This window comes from Hemitrygon akajei, chromosome 16 (genome assembly GCF_048418815.1).
Source record: "Hemitrygon akajei chromosome 16, sHemAka1.3, whole genome shotgun sequence".
Classification (NCBI taxonomy): domain Eukaryota; kingdom Metazoa; phylum Chordata; class Chondrichthyes; order Myliobatiformes; family Dasyatidae; genus Hemitrygon; species Hemitrygon akajei.
Window position 1 is genome coordinate 26,830,999 of NC_133139.1, and position 19,501 is coordinate 26,850,499.

Here is a 19,501-nt window from a genome sequence, read left to right on the forward strand (position 1 = left end):
TCATTCTTCAAGGGCCCAACATTGTTCTTAACTATCTTCTTTCTCTTCACATACCTAAAAAAGCTTTTGCTATCTTCCTTTATATTCCTGGCTAGCTTGCGTTCGTACCTCATTTTTTCTCCCCGTATTGTCTTTTTAGTTAAGTTCTGTTGTTCCTTAAAAACTTCCCAATCATCTGTCCTCCCACTCACCTTAGCTCTGTCATACTTCCTTTTTTTTAATGCTATGCAATCTCTGACTTCCTTTGTCAACCACTGTGGCCCCTTTCCCCCCTTTGAATCCTTCCTTCTCTGGGGGATGAACTGATTTTGCACCTTGTGCATTATTCCCAAGAATACCTCCCATTGCTGTTCCACTATCTTTACTGCTAGGATATCCGTCCAGTCAACTTTGGCCAGCTCCTCCCTCATGGCTCCATAGTTTCCCCTGTTCAACTGCAACACTGACACCTCCGAGCTGCCCTTATCCTTCTTAAATTGCAGATAAAAACTTATCATATTATGATCACTACCTCCTAATGGCTCCTTTACTGCAAGATCGCTTATCAAATCCTGTTCATTACATAACACTAAATCCAGAATAGTCTTGTCCCTGGTCAGCTCTCGTACAAGCTGTTCCAAGAATGCATCCCGTAGGCACTCTACAAACTCCCTATCCTGTGGTCCAGCACCAACCTGATTCTCCCAGTTCACCTGCATGTTGAAATCCCCCATAACTACTGCGACATTACCTTTGCCACATGCCAATGTTAACTCCCTATTCAACTTGCACCCAATATCCATGCTACTGTTTGGTGGCCTGTAGACAACACCCATTTGGGTCCTTTTGCCCTTACTGTTCCTCAGTTCTATCCACACAGACTCCACTTCTCCTGACCCTATGTCCCCCCTTGCAAAGGACTGAATCCCATTCCTCACCAACAGGGCCACCCCACCCCCTCTGCCCACATTTCTGTCCCTACGATAGCACGTATACCCTTGTACATTCATTTCCCAGGTCTGATCTCCCTGCAGCCATGTCTCTGTTATCCCAACAACATCATAGTTACCCATTCGCACCTGGGCTTCAAGCTCATCCGCCTTATTTCTGACTCTTCGTGCACTCAGATATAGAATTTTTAGCCCATTTCTCCTCTCTCTGTTTGAATCGCTGCCTATTGTGCTTAACCCAGCTCCCCGAACTCCCATCAGGCTATACGCCCCTAGAATTTTGTTGTCCTTCCTAAATTTACTTATTCTTTCAACACATTTAACTCCATGTTCCGTCAGACCATCCCTCTGTACATGTGTCCTCCTTATCACTTGTTCCGCCTCACCTTTCTCTACTACACACTTTATATTCCGGAACCGTGTAGTCCCCACCTGTCCTTTATTCTTCCTCTCGCTATCCTCTCTCACATTCTGGATCCCCGCCCCCTGCAAATTTAGTTTAAACCCCCCCAAGAAGCACTAGCAAACTTCCCTGCAAGAATGTTAGTACCGCTCCAGTTCAGGTGTAAACCATCCCTTCGGAACAGATCCCACCTTCCCTGGAACAAAGCCCAATTATCTACAAACCTGAAGCCCTCCCTCCTGCACCATCCTCTCAGCCACGTGTTAATCTTTATAATCTTTCTGTTCCTTGCCTCACTCGCATGTGGCACAGGTAGCAATCCTGAGATTATGTTGGGGACCTTGCTGACCGGGCTTATTGGGGTAGAGAAAGGAGGAGGCTGCTGTACCACTGCCTAACTAAGTTAGACTCTCAGCCATTTTAGCAAGCTCCCTATAGTCCTTCATGGGTGCATTAGTGAGGGCTATGTGAACTTGACCAGGCATTTATTGCATGAGGAGTTCTTTAAAAATAAAACGAGGATGGTGATTTCCCAGGAGAGACGGCATGTGGTCCATTTGCTCTGACTGCTCATCACCGAGGCCGGGCAAGGAGAGCAGCTGTTTGGCGCGCTCAGACTCTGGTAGTGCAAGTGCCTGTAAAAGGTGAGTTTTCAGCAATCGATGTTTGTCATGTTCAGGTAGGTGTTCCAGTAGACTCACCACTCTCACAGCCGCGGAGTTGCTACGGCTACCACATAGAAATATCTGGTGTTGTCAACAGAGATATCTCGCAGCATGAACTGGGCATCAGCCTCAACGAGCCAAGTGACAGCATTCTGCTCCCAAAACTCTAGCAGTTTCGAAGTTACTCTATTGGCCAACATGTTTAATAACTCTGGAATCGTCCTAGAGCATCGGGGTCACCAACGTAGGTTTTTGCAAATAAAGCGAAGTGAGACATTTTATGTTTAACGAAACCCATAGTAACACTTTATTGAACTCCACAACCTAAACACAAAATTGCGCTAAAAATCTTTACGTAACAATGTCATCACGTCAGACCAGCCTCTTAAGGTGAAACCTCAACTCATTGTCGGGGGTTGTGAATTATGTACGTTTTTCCCAATTATGTTACCCTACAATGTGAATTCCCAGGAAGCTGGTGCACTTAACACTCCCTATGGAGGGACCATGTATTCACAGAGGGGTATCTGCACCTTCCTGAAGTCCACAATGACTCTCCTTGATGATCTTCACGTTCAGAGTTAAGTTATTTTCTCGTACCAATCCACTTCCCCTCTGTACTCTGTCTCGTCTTCACTTTTGATAAGACTAACCATCCTTGTGTCGTCTACTAACTTGATGATACAGATTGAGCTGAATCCTGCGACACAGTCGTGTGTCAGCAGTGGGCTGAGCACACAGCCGTGGGTGGGGGGTGGTTGGAGCCAGTACTCAGTGTAATGGGACTAGAGACATTGCTGCCCTCATGAACTGACTGTGTGGCCTTTCTGTTAAGAAGCGCAGGATCCAGTTGTACAGGGAGATGTTGTGACCCAGCGAAGACAGTTTCCCCGCCAGTTTCTGCAGAATGTTGGTGTTGAAAACTGAACTGAAGTCTATAAGTAGCAAACGAGCATGTGAGACCCCATTTTCCATGTGAGACAGGACAGAGTGAAGGGCAGAGGTATAGCATTGTTAGTAGATTGACTTGAGCAAAAAGCAAACTGGAAAGGGTCCAATGTAGCCGGGAGTAAAGTTTTAATGCACTCCATGACCAGCTGCTCAAAGCATTTCATTCTTCACCTGTTATACTGACAGGAACATACAAGCTTTGTACTCTCAAAATTCCTCTTTTGAAGGCCTCTCACTCACCAAATACAACTTTGTCAGAACACATCCTGTCCCAATCCACATGTGTCAAATCCTAACTGATCCCATCAAAATTGGCTTTTCTCCAATTTAGAATCTCAACTAGTGTTCTCCACCTGCCCTATCTCATTCTTCAATAACAGATCAAGTATCACATGCTCTCTTGTTGGGACTTATACATACTGATTAAGGAAACTTTCCTAAACACAGTTGACAAACTCTATTCCATCTAGTACTTTTACAGTATGGGAGTCCCAGTCAATATGTGGAAAATTAAAATCACCTACTAAAACAACCTACACACAATGCTGGAAGAACTCAGCAGGCCAGGCAGCATCTATGGAAAAAAAATGATGAGAAGTCAGAGCAATAAAGTGGGGGAAATCTTATGTTTCTTGCAATAGTCTGTGATCTCTCTACAAATTTCTTCCTCAATATCCTGCGGACTGTTGGGTGGTCTATAATACAGCCCCATTAATGTGGTCGTACCTTTCTTATTCTTCATTTTCACCCATAAAGCCTCACTAACGCCTCTCCCTTTAATCCTTCCCGCTCTGTCACGTATAAAGCAACGTTCCGCTGGAATATTGCCACCCTGACCCTCCTGTAACGAGGTCTCATTAATAACTACAATATCATGATTCTGTGTGTTGATCCATGCCCTGAACTCATCTGTCTTTCCTACAATACTTGCATTGAAATATATGCAGCTCAGAATATTAGTCAGACCATAATCAACCCTTTGATTCCTGACGTGATCTGAAGTCTTACCAACATCTGCCTCCACAACCTCCCCACTAACTGTTCTGGCACACTGGTTCCCATCCCCCTGCAACTCTAGTTTAAATGCCTCCATGCAGCATTAACAAACCTTCCTGCTAGAATATTAGTACCCTTCCAGTTCAGGTCCAAACCATCTCTTCTGTACATGTCCCGCCATCCCTGAAAGAAAGCCCAGTGATCCAAAAATCTGCTGCCCTCACTCCTACACCAACCCCTTAGCCATGCGTTAAACTGTACGATCTTCCTATCTCTGCCCTCACTCACACACCAACCCCTTAGCCATGCGTTAAACTGTACGATCTTCCTATCTCTGCCCTCACTCACACATGGCACAGGTAGCAGACCTGAGATCACATCCCTGGAGGTCCTGTCATTTAACTGAGCATTTAGCTCCCTGAACTCACTTTGCAGAACCTCGTCACACATCCTACCTACATCACTGATACCTTCATGGACCACAGCCTCCCACTTAAGTATGCTCAGGACTTGATCTGAAATGTCCTGGACTCTGACACCCGGAAGGCAACATATCATCCAGGAGTTCTGCTCTCGTTCACAGAACCTCCTTTCAGTCCCCTTATCCAATGGATCCCCTACCACCACAACTCGCCTCTTCTTCCCACTTCCCTACTGGGTCACAGTCAGACTCAGTGCCAGAGACCTGACCACTGCAAGCTTCTTCTGCTTGGTTATTGTGGTGAACTACATATACCTGTCTGGACACGCCCCCCCCGCTGACTGCTCCTGTGGCTCCTCCCACTGACCCCGGTATAAAGACGATTGGAGGCACTGCCCCGGCCTCAGTCTCCAGGATGTTGTGTGGTGGTCACTTGCTGCTTGTTCTTTCTTCCAGCCAATAAAAGCCTATATCTCGCCTCACGTCTCCGAGAGTTATTGATGGTGCATCAGTTATCCCACCCCCACCCCCAACAGTATCCAAAGTGATATGCCTGTTGTTGAGGGGGGTGGCCACAGGAGTACTCTGCATTGGCTGTATAACATCTTTCCCCTTCCTGACTGTCCCCAGTTTTCTGTGTCCTGCACCATGGGTGTACCTACCTCTCTTTATGTCCTGTTACCCACCTCAGCCTGCTGAATGATCCAGAGTTCACCCAGTTCCGGCTCCAACTCCCTAACGCGGAGTGTTAGAAGCTGCAGCTGGATGCACTTCTCACAGGTGAAGTTGTCAGGGACACTGGAGATCTCCCTGCCTTCCCACATCCTGCAAGAGGAGCAGTCAACTGTCCAGCCTGACATCCCTTCTGTTCTAACTGTGCAATATAAAGAAGGAAAACAATAAATAAACTGGGGGGAGAAAAACATCTACCAACAGCTTTTTTGCCTTCCCTCACTCAAGTCTCTCCTCACTGAATCATAGAACCATAGAACATTACAGCACAGAAACAGGCCTTTTGGCCCTTCTTGGCTGTGCCGTACCATTTTTCTGCCTAGTCCCACTGACCTGCACCTGGCCCATATCCCTCCATTCAGCTCTCATCCATGTACCTGTCCAAGTTTTTCTTAAATGTTAAAAGTGAGCCCGCATTTACCACTTCATTTGGCAGGTTTCATTCCCACTCCCACCACTCTCTGTGTGAAGCAGCCCCCCCCCCAAATGTTCCCTTTAAACTTTTCCCCCTTCACCCTTAACCCATGTCCTCTTTTTTTTTCTCCCCTAACCTCAGTGGAAAAAGCCTGTTTGCATTCACTCTATCTATAACCATCATAATTTTATACACCTCTATCAAGTCTCCCCTCATTCTTCTACGCTCCAGGGAATAAAGTCCTAACCTATTCAACCTTTCTCTGTAACTCAGTTTCTCAAGTCCCGGCAACATCCTTGTAAACCTTCTCTGCACTCTTTCAACCTTATTAATATCCTTCCTGTAATTTGGTGACCAAAACTGCACACAATACTCCAAATTTGGCCTCACCAATGCCTTATACAACATCACCATAACATTCCAACTCTTATACTCAATGTTGTTGTTGTTGTTGTTCGTCCCTCGGAGTCGAAGACAACCACAACTTCTGTCAGTTGGAGGGTTTGTGACTGTGGGTCCGGAGGTGACTGGTGAGGCCAATCCGGGCCCTGAAAGCTCGCCCACATGTGGGACACATGAGGGTAGGTGCTGCAGTGGAAGTGGAGGTAGCTCGAGCCTTGCGCGCGGCGCGTTTCCTCTGAGACTCTACGGTGCGTCTGATTTCTGCTGCATGCGTTCCTTTAGTGGTCCTGCTCCACCAGGTTGGGCGGTCCAGAGCAAGCGATTCCCAGCTACTGGGATTGATGTTGAGGTCTTTGAGGGACACTTTGAGGCAGTCTTTGATACGTTTCTTCTGCCCTCCAACTGAGCGCTTGCCCTGGCTCAGCTCTCCATACAGCAGCTGTTTTGGTAGTCGACTGTCAGACATCCTGATGACATGGCCAGCCCATCTGGTTTGGGCTTTCTGTAGGAGGGTGTAGACACTGTGGGTGCTACACTCAATACTTTGATTTATAAAGGCCAATGTACCAAAAGCTCTCTTTACTACCCTATCTACCTGTGATGTCACTTTGAGGGAATTTTGTATCTGTATTCCCAGATCGCTCTGTTCTACTGCACTCCTCAGTGCCCTACCATTTACCTTGTATGTTCTACCTTGGTTTTCCCTTCCAAAGTGCAATACCTAACACTCGTCTGTATTAAACTCCATCTGCCATTTTTCAGCCCATTTTTCCAGCTGGTCCAGATCCCTCTGCAAGCTTTGAAAACCTTCCTCACTGTCCACTACACCTCCAATCTTTGTATCATCAGCAAATTTGCTGATCCAATTTGCCACATTATCATCCAGATCATTGATATAGATGACAAATAACAATGGACCCAGCACTGATCCCTGTGGCACACCACTAGTCACAGGCCTCCACTCAGAGAAGCAATCCTCCATTACCACTCTCTGACTTCTCCCATTGAGCCAATGTCTAATCCAATTTACTACCTCTCCATGTATACCTAGCAACTGAATCTTCCTAACTAACCTCCCATGTGGGACCTTGTCAAAGGCCTTACTGAAGTCCATGTAGACAACATCCACTGCCTTCCCTTCATCCACTTTCCTGGTAACCTCCTCGAAAAATTCTAATAGATTAGTTAAACATGACCTACCACGCACAAAGCTGTGTCGACTCTCCCTAATAAGTCCCTGTCTATCTAACTACTTGTAGATCCTATCTCTTAGTACTCCTTCCAATAATTTACCTACTACCGACGTCAAACTTACCAGCCTATAATTTCCCAGATTACTTTTAGAGCCTTTTTTAAGCAACAGAACAACATGAGCTATCCTCCAATCCTCCGGCACCTCACCCGTAGATACCGACATTTTAAATATATCTGCCAGGGCCCCTGCAATTTCAACACTAGCCTCCTTCAAGGTCCGAGGGAACACCCTGTCAGGTCCTGGGGATTTATCTACTCTGATTTGCCTCAAGATAGCAAGCACCTCCTCCTCTTCAATCTGTATAGGTTCCATGACCTCACCACTTGCTTGCCTTATTTCCATTGACTCCATGCCAGTTTCCTTAGTAAATACAGACGCAAAAAAAACATTTAAGATCTCTCCCATTTCTTTTGGCTCCATACATAGCCCACCACTCTGATCTTCAAGAGGACCAATTTTATCCCTTACTATCCTTTTGTTCTTAATATACCTGTAAAAGCTCTTTGAATTATCCTTCACCTTGACTGCCAAAGTTACCTCATGTCTTCTTTTGGCCCTCGAAGAGTTCAAGCCTCAAATAACCACTCAGTCTGTGGCCGCTCTGCTTGCCCCTGTCTTATTTTTATTTGTTCTTGCCGATTGCTTCCAATCGCTGGCTGGCCATTGCTCTAAATACCAAAGTGCCACGAATCAATGCCTTATGATCTTATTTGGCAAACCTGAGTGAGCCACGTCTTTGCATGCTTCCATTCACCGATTGGCCACTGCTCAAAAGCATATTCAACTATTTGTTTTGACATTTCCTCAAAGAAGTCAGTGACACTTGTGTGGCATAACCTGTCCCTCACAAAACCATGTGACTATTCCTAATCAGACTATGCTTCTCCAAATGCTCGTTAATCCTGTCTTCAGGACCCTTCTCCAATAATTTGGCCACAACTGATGGAAGACTAGTCTATAATTCCTAGAGTTATTGCTATTGCTATTGAAAAAAAGGTACAACATTTGCCGCCCTCCAACATTCTGGTACTACTGTAGCCAGTGAGGACATAAAGATTATTGCTAAAGATGCAGAAACCTGTTCCCTCACTTCTGTAGTAACATGGAATATATCCCACCTGGCCCTGGGGACTCATCTATCCTAAAGTTTTTCAAATGCTTGAGCAGATCCTCTTTTTTTTAATTTCAACATATTCTAGCATATCAAGCTGTTTTATGCTGTCCTGACATTCATCAACCCCTCTTGCTGATGAATACTTAAGTAATGTATTTATTAAGAAGTTCCCCTAACTCCTTTGACTCCAGGCTATTCTGTCCCTCCCTCCTTTCTTGAATAACAAGCTGCCACTTGCTACTTTCCAATCTGCTGAGACTGTTGCTTCAGTGATATAAATTACTTCAAGTTCTTCAATACAAAGGAGATTAAGTTTATCTCAGACCAAAAGTCAGATAAGTTAAGGTTGTTTTAAGGTAAAAGAACCATTGGGTCAAGTGATAGAAATCACCCTGAAATTTGAGAAGGAGATCTTTTCTGATACCATCAAAATTGGCTTTTCTCCAATTTAGAATCTCAACCCAAGGACCAGACCTATTCTTTTCCATATTTACTATGAAACTAATGGCATTATGGTCACCAGATGAAGAGTGTTCCCTACCATCTCAGCCCTTAATAGCGGATCAAGTATCGAACACCCTTTCATTGGGACTTTTCAGTACTGAATAAGAAAACTTTCATGAAACTTTTGACAAACTCTATGCCATCAAGTCCTTTTACAGTATGGGAGTCCCAGTCAATATGTGGAAAGTTAAAATCACCTACTATGATAACCTTATGTTTCTTGCAACAACCTGTGATCTCTCTACAAATTTGTTCCTCAAAGTCACACAGACTGTTGGGTGGTCTATAATATATCCCCATTAACGTGGTCACACCTTTCTTATTCCTCATTTCCATCCATAAAGCTTCACTAGACAATTGTTTGGGCTACTTGGAGGCTCCTGATAAAATAGACTGTCATCAGCATGGTTTCCTCAAGGGAAAATCTTGCCTGACAAATCTATTGGAAATCTTTGAAGAAATAACAAGCAGGATAGACAAAGGAGAATCGGTTGATTTTGTGTACTTGGATTTTCAGAAGGCCTTTGACTAGGTGCCACACATGAGGCTGCTTAACAAGAGATAATACTATAACAGGAAAGATACTAGCATGGGTAAAGCAGTGGCTGATTGGCAGGATGTGAAGAGTGAGAATAAAGGGAGCCTTTTTTAATTGGCTGCAGGTGACTATTGGTGTTTCACAGGGGTCTGTGTTGAGACCGCTTCTTTTTACATTATATGTCAATGACTTGGATAACAGAATTGATGGCTTTGTGGCAAAGTTTGTGGACAATACGAAGATAGCTGGAGGGGCAGGAAGTTTTGAAGAAATAAAGAGGCTCCAGAAGGACTTAGACAGATTAGGAAAGCAGGCAAAGAAATGGCAGATGGATACAATGTTGGGAAATGTATGGTCATGTACTTTGGTAGAAGAAATTAAAGGGTTGACTATTTTCTAAATGGAGCGAAAATACAAAAACTGAGGTGCGTAGAGACTTGGGAGTCCTACTGCAGGATTCCCTAAAGGTTAATTTGCAGGTTGAGTCTGTGGTGAGGAAGGCAAATGTGATGTTAGCAGTCCTTTCAAGAGGACTAGAATATAAAAGCAAGGATGTAATGTTGAGACTTTATAAAGCACTGGTGAGGCCTCACATGGAGTATTGTGAGCAGTTTTGGGCCTCTTATCTTAGAGAAAATGTGCTGACATTGCAATGAATTCCACAGATTCGCCGCTCGCTGGCTAAAGAAATTTCTTCTCGCCTCTTTTCTAAAAGGCCAGCCCTCTATTCTGAGGCTGCATCCTCTGGATTAGAGGAGAGATGAGGATCTTGTCATTCAACAAGGAATGAAGGACATCTGGGAGCTCTTGATGATTGACGCAGAACCTCATCAGATTTACGAGATTGGATATATACTTGAAGAGCAGTGGTAAAGCTAGTCGAGCTGTTTCTTCATTACCCGAGCAGACAGGGTTCAACTCTGACTCTATGAATCTTCAGTGTTTTCCTTGTGACTACGTAGGTTTTCTCTGGAGAGCGCCAGTGTCCTTCCACCTCCCAGAGATGTGTGGATTGACAGGGTAAATGGCCTCTGTAAATTGCTCCTAATGTGTAGATGAAGGTGGAATCTCCCCCAGATCAGGGCAATACTATTGAGAATGTGGAGTGTGTGCGTCTGCACAGTAATGATGAGACAAATGTTCTAGGCTGTCAGAACGTATGAAATGAAATATGACCTGCCGAACTGTAAGCTATGTTTAGAAGATGGGATTAATTTGTGTAGCTTTTCCTTGACTGGGCTGAACTGCATTTGTGCTTCATATTTTCTGATTCTATTCTTGCCATTAGACTCATGCTTCCCCACTACTTTTTCTCTATTTCTGCATCTTTTACAGTAAAGCATCCAAAATGTTTCTTATTAATACCCTCAGACACATTTGTACTCTCCTCTCTAACCTTTTCAGCATTTTCCAAAAAATATTCTGTTACGGATTCAGCAACAATAAATATATCAGTGAGGCAGGGTTTTTTATAACAAATAAAACATTTATTAAACACTGAAAAACAAACCCCCAAAAGTAAACAAACCACTAACGTAACCGGAAATCAGCTGCTGTGCGGCAGCTTAAACAGTTCTTAAAGGAATAAAGTGAAAACAGTTCTTAAAGCGATGTTGCAAACACAGTTCTTCAAAGTAGTACTGCAAAAGGTCAAAATGCTTACAGTCCATTAAAGGAGAGACTTCTTAGATGATTTAAATTCTCTTTCACGTCGTGTTGTTGCGGTTCCCAGTCGAACTATACTTTTCTCGGAGAATTTACGAAGATGAAAATGAAACGGCTTAAAGGCACTGACCTTTCCTTGACAAAACTGTACCCAAACCCTTTCTGCTATAATTCACAGGGGTTAGCACGGGGACAGCCAACGAATTCCTTCCGAATGAGGATCAAACAAGGTCAAACTTGTTTCACCATCGAAATCGACTTTTCCTCGATCTTTTAGCTCCCGAACTCCGATCTTCACTCTCCACTGATTTTTAACTGGCAGTATTATAAAGAAACTGCTGGCAATGACCTTTTAAACTTTAGGCATTAAATAAAACTCCACCTTTCAACCAAACTGCGTCATAAGCCAAAATGGCAAATCCAGCCACGAACTGCCCCTCCTCACAGGGAGGGGTCCTCCTCTTATACCCTGTAAAAACAACCTGTCACATGATCTCTACTGGCGGGAAAATGATGTCACTCCACCATCACAAGACCACTACCTTAAGTCCAGTATAGCTTCAACACCACTGTCATGTGACAAGTACAAGATACCCACGGGTACGTAACAATTCAAATCACTGTTTTATTTGATTATTTGAATATTTATATTTTTATATCTAATGCTAGGGATATGCCAACTAGCGGAGTGGTGTTGCAGCAACAACCTGGTACTGAACGTCAGTAAGACGAAAGAGCTGATTGTGGACTTCAGGAAGGGTAAGACAAAGGAAAGCATATCAATCCTCATAGAGGGATCAGAAGTGGAGAGAGTGAGCAGCTTCAAGTTCCTGAGTGTTAAGATCTCTAAGGACCTAACCTGGTCTCAACAGATTGATGCAGTTATAAAGAAGGCGAGACAGCGACTATACTTCAATAGGAGTTTGAAGAGATTTGGTATGTCAACAAGTACACTCAAAAACTTCTATAGATGTACTGTGGAGAGCATTCTGACAGGTTGCGTCACTGTCTGGTATGGGTGGGGGGGGGGGGGGGGCGGCTACTGCACAGGACCGAAAGAAGAGGATTGTAAATTTAGTCGGCTCCATCTTGGGTACTAGCCTACAAAGTACCCAGGACATCTTCAAGGAGTGGTGTCTCAGAAAGGCCTTATTAAAGACCTCTAGCACCCAGGGCATGCCCTTTTCTCACTGTTACCATCAGGTAGGAGGTACAAAAGCCTGAAGGCACACACTCAGTGATTCAAGAACAGCTTCTTTCCCTCTGCCATCCGATTCCTAAATGAACATTTAACCCTTGAACACTAGCCCACTTTTTAAAATATATATAATTTCTGCTTTTTGCACAATTTTTAATCTATTCAATATACATATACTGTAATTGATTTACTTAATTATTATTATTACTGCTTTTATTTTTTTCTCTTCTATATTATATATTGCATTGAACTGCTGCTGCTAAGTTAACAAATTTCATGACACGTGCTGGTGATAATAAACTGATTCTGACCTTCTGTTCTATCAAATTTTGGATTACCTTAAAAAATCCCAGACTTCCTACCTTCATCATATTAGATGATAATCTAATTTTCCCTTAACATCCCAAGTTAGCTAGTGATAGATTACCTACTGTAAGGAAAGAGTTAAGTGTGCTTCCTCCTTAGAAAATGCGAAAATAAAATGGAAGTCTAAGACAAAATGCTGCTAGCTTGGAGAGGGGTTGTTTTGGAAAGTACAGAAGTCCACAGCAAAGTTTTGAGGAAGTTAAGGGAGTACAAGTCTACAGCCATAACAGTGAACAATGGTGAACATGTTCTTCATGAGAAGGCAAGGTCATTGTGCAAGTACGGGCACCAAATACATGGAAAAGTACCAGTGTAAAGGGTTTTGAAGGGTATAAAAGGGGCATCTTCCTGGTGCAAGGAGAGAGTTTTGTCCGAGGCTTGGTCTAAGCTGGTGACTAGTACTGAGAAAGGGAGAGAGAGCCGAGTATGTCATATCAGAGTTAGACAGAACTGTATTCCATGGACCAGCTCACTCAGAGGATAAGTATTATTTTGATTTCTGTACTACTACTTAGAGCTGTAGGGATTTGTTTCATTTACTTTTTTATTGCATTTCTGCTAGTTGTAATAAAGTGTTTTCTTGTGGCCTTGAACACGTGTTGACTGCTTTTGTTTGCAATTACACATTAAAATAACCTGAACTGAATCATGAAATAATTTTCATTTACACACACCTCATGGAATTTCCACTTCTCAATGGATTCACTGAAAACCAAAAAAAATCAATTGATATTTGTTATTTTTATCTGTTAAAGTTCTAATCCGTTTAAACTAATTTCTCATCTTTACACAGTTAGCTTTAATTAAGGACACTGGTTTCCAAGTTAGTTCATTCATCTGAATACAAAAGGTATCACATTGATCTATTTTCCCAAGATAATCCTCTTCTGTAAGACTATTAATTGCTAATTAAAATTGCACCATTATACAAGATATACCCTCTTTCTGAGTTGCTTCCATAATATATAGTGCTTCAGGAAACTATTCTAAGTGCATTTTATGATTTCATCTTTCAAACTACTTTTGCCAATTACATTTGCTGAGTCTGTATGAAGACTAATGTCCCTTTGATTATGCCTTATCATCACTACAAGATCTTGCTTAATTTAATGTCCAACAATTTTGCTTCCATTTTTTTGTTCTTAAGTCAAGTATAGGGTTCTTAAGTGTTTTCGTGCCAAGATACGGAAGTAGATCATCAGGCCTTTCTTCCGCACAGATACTGCTGCTGCCCAGTTTGGGACCCAGCTGGGTTTGAACACAGGACCATCTGCCTTGAAGTCCAGTGCTGATACCACTATACCACCAGCCAGCCCCTGCTTCCATTAGGGTTACTATAAATCAATCCTCTGATATCCCGTATTACCTCTGCCCTCCATCTGTGCCGATTTTACTCCCCATTCTGTGTGAAGGTATTCTTCACTGCTCTCTATCACTGTTTATCCTCTATTCATCTGCACACCTACCTACCCCTGCCCCTTTCAGGGGACCCCATCCTTTTGCTGACAACACAAAACTAAGTGGAAATGTGAGAACTGCAGTGCCAAGTGGATTCTAAGAGATACGGACAAGCATACATTTAAGAGCACAACGTGAAGTTGCCCACTTTGGTACAAATTGCTGAGTATTTTTTCAAAGACTGGGGACCTGAATGTCCCCGTACACAAGTCACTGAAGGATGCAGTGTCACAACCACAGATACGGCAATTGCGCTCATGAATATGCGGGTGTCAGCTAATTCATTATTTCACTGTGATAGTATTTAACTCCACTCATGCCGTCGTAGTGTTTGTCGAGACTTGGACACAGCAACACTTGGCTGCCTGCTTGCATTCCGCCCTGCCTGAGAAAATGGACAGTCGAGTGACTCTGAAGACTAGCGGAATTTGTTTCATTCTTAGTTGTTCTTTTCAGCCACAGTGTAGGCTTTGTTTTCCATTTGAGAGTTTTAGTTAACAGTCCTGTTTGGCCTAGTGTTTATTGTTTTCTTTTCCTTTAACACTATTCGCATTAAAGTCTGTGAACTATCAACCAGCTTCAGTGATTCTCACTCCGCACTTGGGCCATTTCCGAACCCTGTCTGTCATGGAATTAGGAAGGCAATATTAATGTCAGCCTTTACTGCAAGAGGATATGGTAGAGATGTCTTACTACAATTATACAGCTTCTGTGAAATGCCTGGATATTGTATACAGTTATAAAAAATATATTTGTTATATAGGGAATGCAGCAAAGATTCACTTGACCTTTTTCCTGGCATGGCTGGTCTTTAATATAAGGAGAAGTTGACCAGGCTGGGCCCCTATTCCCCAAGGTTTCAAAGAACAAGAAATTGAAATGAAACACATACTTAAAACAGGATAGTTATGGGGAGGATACTTTGACTGGCTGAGTCTGAAATCGGGGAACATATGTTCGACATTAAGGATTAGACAAGTTAGTTCTAAGATGAACAGAAATCTGTTTGCTGAGAGGATGGTAAATCTTTGGTCTTTAAAGCTGTGGAGGCTCAGTCATGGATTCCGTTCAAATCAGAACAATCTTTCCCTGCTATAAGAGGATCAAAGGAGATACGGTTGGGGGAGGAAAATAATGTAAAAGATCAGTAACGATTTTGTTGAATGGTGAAGCAGGCTTGAGGAGCCAAATGACCTTCTGCTGCTCCAGTTGTGTGATGTTCTTATAACAGAAAGCCACAACACAGGCAGGGAATAAGAAAAGCATCCATGACATTTATTGATGCAGTATAATACGCAACTGAACATCTAAAGAATCTTTACAATATATAAAGAACATACAGGTGACATAATATATATAACTACACAGAACGCTATAGCAAACTTGGGGCTGAGAGGGTCAGCAAACTGCCAACATTTGTGTTCAATACAGTTAAGACGTAACGTAAAAGTTTAATGCAATTATACATCAAACACAATTGGCAGGCAGCAGGAATACAGGACTGTACAGTCATAAATGATAGATATTAAAAATATATATTTAAAAAAACATGGGTTCAAGATTGGCTGAGGTTCCTGCTGGTACCCAGCAGTGCGCTGTGTGGTTTAAGTAATAACTATGATTTTGATTCAGCTAAAATGATATCAGCTCTGAGTTCAAACTTGATTTTCTCTGTTCTCATCAAGAGCGTGGGATCCTGGAAGTGATTCAGGAAAGGGGAATCCAAGTGTGTTCAGGATCTTGGCAGGTGCAAGGTCTAGGGGACTGCAGTACCCACATATGCAGGATCCTTAGGTATAGGATGCAAGGCAACAGGACACAGGGGTTTCTGAAATCTACAATGTAGAAACTGTGGTGGGGCGGGGGGGGGGGGGCATTGAATCCAGGTGAACAGGATGTGCAGGACCCAGAGGATATTAAATGGAAGCTAGCAAGCTCTTGGATTCGATCATGCAGGATCCCTCTCAAAGGGAGAGGATGTCATGATAACCTAGTTGGTTATCAGGCTGACTCTAATAATGAGGGGCTAGACCATTGAAGCTGCCCTCCACCTGTACCAATTTTGCTCAGTTCTGAATATCTCCGAGGTATGTACAGACAAATCTTGGCTCTGCTCCTATTCTGAACCCTCTCCTTGCCAATTCATGGCATCCTGGTGGGGCTTTCAACTCAAAGCCTCTCAGCAATATGACACTCCCCATGAAACTTTACTGAAATGCCATAATAGTCCACTCTTGCCACCCCACAATGGTCCCTTCTCATGGATATGCTCAATAACGTCCACTCTGGACTGTCGGTCTGTGAGAATCTTCCTCTTCCAGCTACGAAGCAAAGGCTGGTGAAAAAGCAGCAAAAGAACCAAACAGAAAAACAGGGATTCAACAAAATCTAAAGATAGAAGCAAACTTTAGCATATTGTGGGCATTGTGACTTCATGGTGAATAGGTCCTTAGGTGAGACATCACAGACCTGAAGTGAGAGGGAAAGGATCCTGAGGGGGCAGGAAATATGTGTGAGTAGTGACAGTGAGCAAGCAGTTGTCATGGCAATGTGTTTGCAAAGAAACATGTGAAGATTTTACTATGTTGATAGAGAGCATGAGTCTGCGGTGTGTGTATATATACAGTATAATGTGTATATATATGAGAGAGAGAGAGAGGGGGAGAGAGAGATATGAGGAACAACCTCTTTTGAGACTGTATGATGATCAAGAAATGGATAATAGATACACCGGCAGCAGACCTACATCTTACCTAATGTCACACCAGACTGTAGGAGTGAAAATTTTGCAAAGGCCCTTTTAAATGAGAAAACAGGTGAACATGAATTGAGCTGGAGGCTGCTGGTTATGTTGTGGGGGTGACAGTCAGTGAACTGCAGGAAGTATTCAGTTCTGCTGGACATAAGGCTGGTGCACTGGTGAAGGAAGGCAGATGACAGAAAGGGAGATCCCCAGAAGTGCAGTCGATTTAACTGTGATATGGAACATTCAGAACAGGGAAACTCTGCTTCATTTGGACAACTTGCAAGGTTTTTTTTAGCTGGGCAGGGAGAACCGTTTAGTTCATCTAATCTTAAAAGTCTAAGGTCTCTACCCATCAGTACTCAACAAACTTATGCTTAAATTGCACCAGGGACTTTCACTCAATAGCCCCCTTCGTGGACAACCTCTCAGCTATTTCACCATATTCTGCTCCATTCTGATTTGTTGATGTTCTTGGATGCCCCAGTAAGGTCATCACAGCCGTCTCCTTCTATAGTTGATGCACTTGAGGAGAACATGATCTATTGTCATTTAGACTAAGGGTCGGGTCTCTCTGTTCAAACCTCTTTGGTAGATGCTAACGATCCCTCCAGAACCCTGGAGTACCTCCTAGAATCTGAACCAACACTAACAACCGAAGCCACGCCATCAGATAACTGGTCATTTTGCAATTGAAGACTTTTAGCAATCCACAAGATAAGTGCCACACATATGGCAGCCGTGGTTGTTCCAATGTGATGTTGGTTAGTGAGGCCAAGGTCTTTTGTTGAATCCAGTGGGCAGCAGGGACTCAGGGCATACATGATTCATGTCAGTACAAGCTCCAAGTACCAAATGTATTCCAGAATTTTTGAAAGAAGCCATTTAACAGTAAATGATTACAATATTTACAAGGAAGCCCCTTCTGGTCAAAACAGTAGTTAGCTTTCAGGTGAATAATCTAGGATCTGGTCCATGTGCTGGTGAGCAAGGGTTGAACAGCACCAGAGGCATTTTCATCTCCCACGCAGCCATATTTGCCCATAAAGCCAAGTTCGCTGGGCTTTCCCTTGGTTAATGGCTGACCAAGGAGCAGAACCTTTGGATCTGTGCTGCGATGTTTTCACCGTCGAGACAATGGGAAAAGTTCAAAAGATCAGTGCAGATTTGGTGCTTTATAGACATGAGCCCAGGGACAATAAACACTTAAATATTCATTCGCATGCATCTAAACAGGAGGAGGAATTTTAACTCCCAAGAAGCTCGGACTTGAGGTGAAGTTTGAAGGGATTCTTCATGGGCAAAGATGCAGATACAGAAAATATGGAGAGGAGATCTCAGGGGTGGCGTGTTGAGGAGTGAGGACATCTGTCCGAATTGTGAACTTTGCTGCACAGCCCAAAAACAGCTAAACCATGCAGAAAGAGCTTCCAACTGCAGAGGCTAAGCCTGCAGTCAGAAGACCCAATTCCTTGGCTGCACACAGACCTCTCAAAGTTATATACTATGGAAAGAGGTCCTTCTGCCCACCAAGATCTGAGAGGACTCTACTGGACAGGAGACCATTGGATGTTCCAGTGAAACATGAAATGTCGATCATCCCTCCATTGCCCCTTCCCTATGTCAAAATAAAGATAGAATAGTGTTGCTTGGTTATCACAGCACCATGTAACTGAAATAGCCACAAACTGTGCCAGCTTGGGCCTGCTTCAGGACCAAGGCCTTTAAGTATCTTTGTCTTCTGAATGAACAACGTTTTTTATACAAAAGAAAGTATTAAAACAGTAAAATATCTTTGATCGCCCTCCCCATGCCATCCCCTCCCCTCCCCTCCCCCCTCAGCCCCATGCTTAAATATAACATCTTCCATTCCTCCAACAGGCCTCAGACCTCCTTCCAACTTAACTACAGCACAGTGCAGCAGACACAACTGCGCAGGTAATCGTCCATTAAATATTGTTTCGTTTCAATAGCAAATGGCCATCCACGCTTTCTTCTCATTTCTAGTGGGATTGCACGAGGATCAGAAGAGAGAGTATGTAGGACTTGCTCACACACTCATCGTCATACTTGGGGAGTACTGGGGAAAGAAGACACAGTCATTGGAAACAGCTTCTCCTCCTTCGCCAAAGAAATTTCATCAGATCTTGCCTTAAGGAGAACAGCCTCAGTTTCTCCACATCTCCTGAGAGCTTTATACTAGAATTAGAAACATAGAAAACCTACAGCACAATACAGGCCCTTCAGCTGAACATGTCCCTACCTTAGAAATTACTAGACTTACCTATAGCCCTCTATTTTACTAAGCTCCATGTACCTATCTAAAAGCCTCTTAAAAGACCCTATCGTATCTGCCTCCACCACTGTTGCCGGCAGCCCATTCCACACACTCACCAATCTCTGAGTAAAAAACTTAACCCTGACATCTCTGTACCTACTCCCCAGCACCTTAAACCTGTGTCCTCTTGTGGCAACCATTTCAGCCCTGGGAAAAAGCCTCTGACTATCCACACAATCAATGCCTCTCATCATTTTATACACCTCTATCAGGTCATCTCTCATCCTCCGTCGCTCCAAGGAGAAAAGGCCGAGTTCACTCAACCTATTTTCATAAGGCATGCTCCCCAATCCAGGCAACATCCTTGTAAATCTCCTCTGCACCCTTTCTATGGCTTCCACATCCTTCCTGTAGTGAAGCGACCAGAACTGAGCACAGTACTCCAAGTGGGATCTGACCAGGGTCCTA

General features: G+C 43.4%; 1 protein-coding gene across 4 annotated transcripts in view; it reads right to left on the reverse strand.

Annotated features, from left to right (window-relative positions):
* Positions 1 to 15,266: 15,266 nt before the first annotated feature.
* The window catches only part of ssbp4 (single stranded DNA binding protein 4), a 160,593-nt gene continuing 156,358 nt past the window's right edge, over positions 15,267 to 19,501 (reverse strand). For all 4 annotated transcript variants that reach the window (XM_073068501.1, XM_073068502.1, XM_073068500.1 and 1 more), the window contains one exon: positions 15,267 to 18,835. In XM_073068501.1, coding sequence (XP_072924602.1) covers positions 18,806 to 18,835 — 30 coding nt within the window. In that variant the 3' untranslated portion in view covers positions 15,267 to 18,805. The remainder of the gene's footprint in view (positions 18,836 to 19,501) is intronic.